The sequence below is a fragment of the Sinocyclocheilus anshuiensis genome, unplaced genomic scaffold (assembly GCF_001515605.1).
Source record: "Sinocyclocheilus anshuiensis isolate Anshui unplaced genomic scaffold, SAMN03320099.WGS_v1.1 scaffold389, whole genome shotgun sequence".
NCBI lineage: Eukaryota > Metazoa > Chordata > Actinopteri > Cypriniformes > Cyprinidae > Sinocyclocheilus > Sinocyclocheilus anshuiensis.
The window spans coordinates 1706637-1709240 of NW_015536494.1; the positions used below are offsets into that span (position 1 = coordinate 1706637).

The 2604-nt window shown below is 34.1% G+C and overlaps 1 protein-coding gene across 1 annotated transcript in view; it reads right to left on the reverse strand.

The window, feature by feature from the left end:
• LOC107686556 (transmembrane protein 147-like) overlaps window positions 1-2604 on the reverse strand; it is a 10716-nt gene that overhangs the window by 7812 nt on the left and 300 nt on the right. The window contains exons 2-4 of the mRNA XM_016483606.1: window positions 2339-2451; window positions 1851-1920; window positions 1685-1750 (exon numbers count right to left, since the gene is read on the reverse strand). Coding sequence (XP_016339092.1) covers window positions 1685-1750; window positions 1851-1920; window positions 2339-2415 — 213 coding nt within the window. The 5' untranslated portion in view covers window positions 2416-2451. The remainder of the gene's footprint in view (window positions 1-1684; window positions 1751-1850; window positions 1921-2338; window positions 2452-2604) is intronic.

Consider the following 2604-nt stretch of genomic DNA (forward strand, 5'->3'; position numbering starts at 1 on the left):
ACACAAAATCAAATGTTTCCGTATTCGCGATGTATTTGAATGATTATTATTATTTAATTATTATTTATTATGTACTTCACTTGCGTTCCAATATCCACGTAAAACAAAATGTTTTGCATAACATCACGGCAGTACTGTGATAACACTTAACGGCACAGATTTTACTACATATTTTTTACTAAATCGTTTTTTTTCCATATGTTTGACTGACTGTATTTTATTATGATAATGAACAGGCTGCATTGTCAAGGTAGCAATGCTTAACTGAGTGCACGCATGCGGCGCCGGCGCAATCACTTGAATTTTTTCTAACAGTGGAAGAAACTACTCCTTTTAGTCCTAAAGATAATTGGAATTGTAAAAGGTTTGCCTTTATTTGTGTACATTCACAATAAAAACAAATCTTTGTGCTTTTGTAAAATAAGCCTAAAGAAAAATAGGATGTGGCTTTCTGCTGTCTGTTTCCTTTCGCGCAGCACAAAAATGAACCGAAGCTCTGCATATAGGCTACTTGTTGCAACTTGTTGCTACTTCTTGTTTTTCTTTCATTTTCTTAATTTATTATTTAAGTAAAAATATGTTTCTCGTATAGGCCTATTTATTCGCTATATAGGCTATAGGCTACCGCTCGCAGAAGCGCTGCAGGTGCATAATGTGATAATGACCATGTGAATCCTTATGTTCTGTTGTTTGCTGCTTTTTGCACATATAAAATTAATCCCCGGGAAACAAATGTTAGTATTTTTTAACGGGTCACAGACACTTATCCTTTCTAATTTAATTCAATTCTAATTTTAAATAATCTTGTCGGTTAATGGTTAACAATCGGTTAATGAGCGTCGGTTGTCCGTTAGGAAAAATAACCGAAATGAACATCCCTAATTATAATGTCATGATGCCTAAATCCATTTTGTCGGTTAGGAAAAATAACCGAAATGAACATCCCTACTGGTGATGGAAGTGTTATTATGCATTTTGGACTCGTATTTTGCTTTAAAGGGGTCATATGATGCGATGTCAATTTTTCCTTTCTCTTTGGAGTGTTACAAGCTCTTGGTGCATAAAGAAGATCTGTAAAGTTGCAAAGACTAAAGTCTCAAATCCAAAGAGATATTCTTTATAAAAGTTCAGAGTCAGCCACACCTACCTTAAATGACTCGTTCTAACACGCCCCCACAAATCTACCTCACTATGTGGGAAGATTTGCATAACGCCGCCCAAATGTTCACGCAAAGAAAGAAGGCGTAACTTTTCTTTTTAGCAGCATCATATGACCCCTTTAAAGTTAAAAAATCTTAATTATGAATTCATTTCTTACAAACATGAAGCTTTTTGCTTCACAAGACCTTAATTGATGGACTGGAGTCGTGTGGATTACTGTGATATTTTTATCAGCTGTTTGGACTCTCATTCTGACGGCACCCATTCACTGCAGAGGATCCATTGGTGAGCAAGTGATATAATGCTACATTTCTCCAAATCTGTTCTGATGAAGAAACAAACTCATTTACACCTTGGATGGCCTGAGGCTGAGTATTCAGCCTCAGCAATTTTTATTTATTTTATTTTTGAGTGAACTATTCCTTTAATTTGCCTTGTAATATTTTCTAATCAAAGTTATCTATATAAATGCATAATGAAAAGCTCAAAAATGAATAAAAACAGTGGCACATTCACAGCTCACCCCAACAAAATCATACACGCCAGCTGCCCCCTCCCAGGTGGGGAAAAATGTGGCAAGAAACAGCATCTGAAAGTGATATCACACATTTACAGAAAACCTCACAACATTCTCTCTTAGACCCACAAACGTTAGAAACATCTTTGTGAGGCCCAAAGGGTTCACTCACCTTGCACAGCTGCACAAAGAGGTAGGTAGCACCTGCTTGGACACATCTCCAAAATGCATTATATTCAGATCTGGCAAAAAAAAAAAAAAAAGGAGAAGATTGAAGAAGATAAAAACAGTAAATCACAGCTAGAAAGAACATTTTTGTCTTTGTAGCATACACCATAAACGGATGAAAACTGTTGGATGATTATACAGTAAAAAATAATCACAATAAAAATGTAATTTGAAACACAGGGAAGAGTAAAACTAATTATGTATAAGATAAATTATTTCCTGAACATGCCTCATATTGAACACATTATATTGGCATATGACTTAAGAAGATTATACTGTACACTGACATTCTTCAGCATATAAAACAAACATAACATCTTAAATAATACATACTGCAGCACCCATATTGAGTCAATAATATCTATACAATTCCATCGAATTTAGCTCGATATAATACTTCAAAGTATGAAAAAAAATGATGTAAATACTTACAATCCACTACATTTGTATGCAATGAAATATGGGAAATAAGCCAAGGACAAACAGTTTCCGAAATGAAAAAGCGTCATGGTAGAACTTTAAGTGTGATTTATTCTCCTCAGATCCTGTTAATACAGAAAAAAAAACCCAGATATAACCTAAATCATGGTTAAATAAACATGTTTCATAAGTTGGTTATATCTAAGATGACATATGTATTATTTTATATACACCAATTTAAAGTTATAGCTATATTACATCGGTATAAATGTTGATAG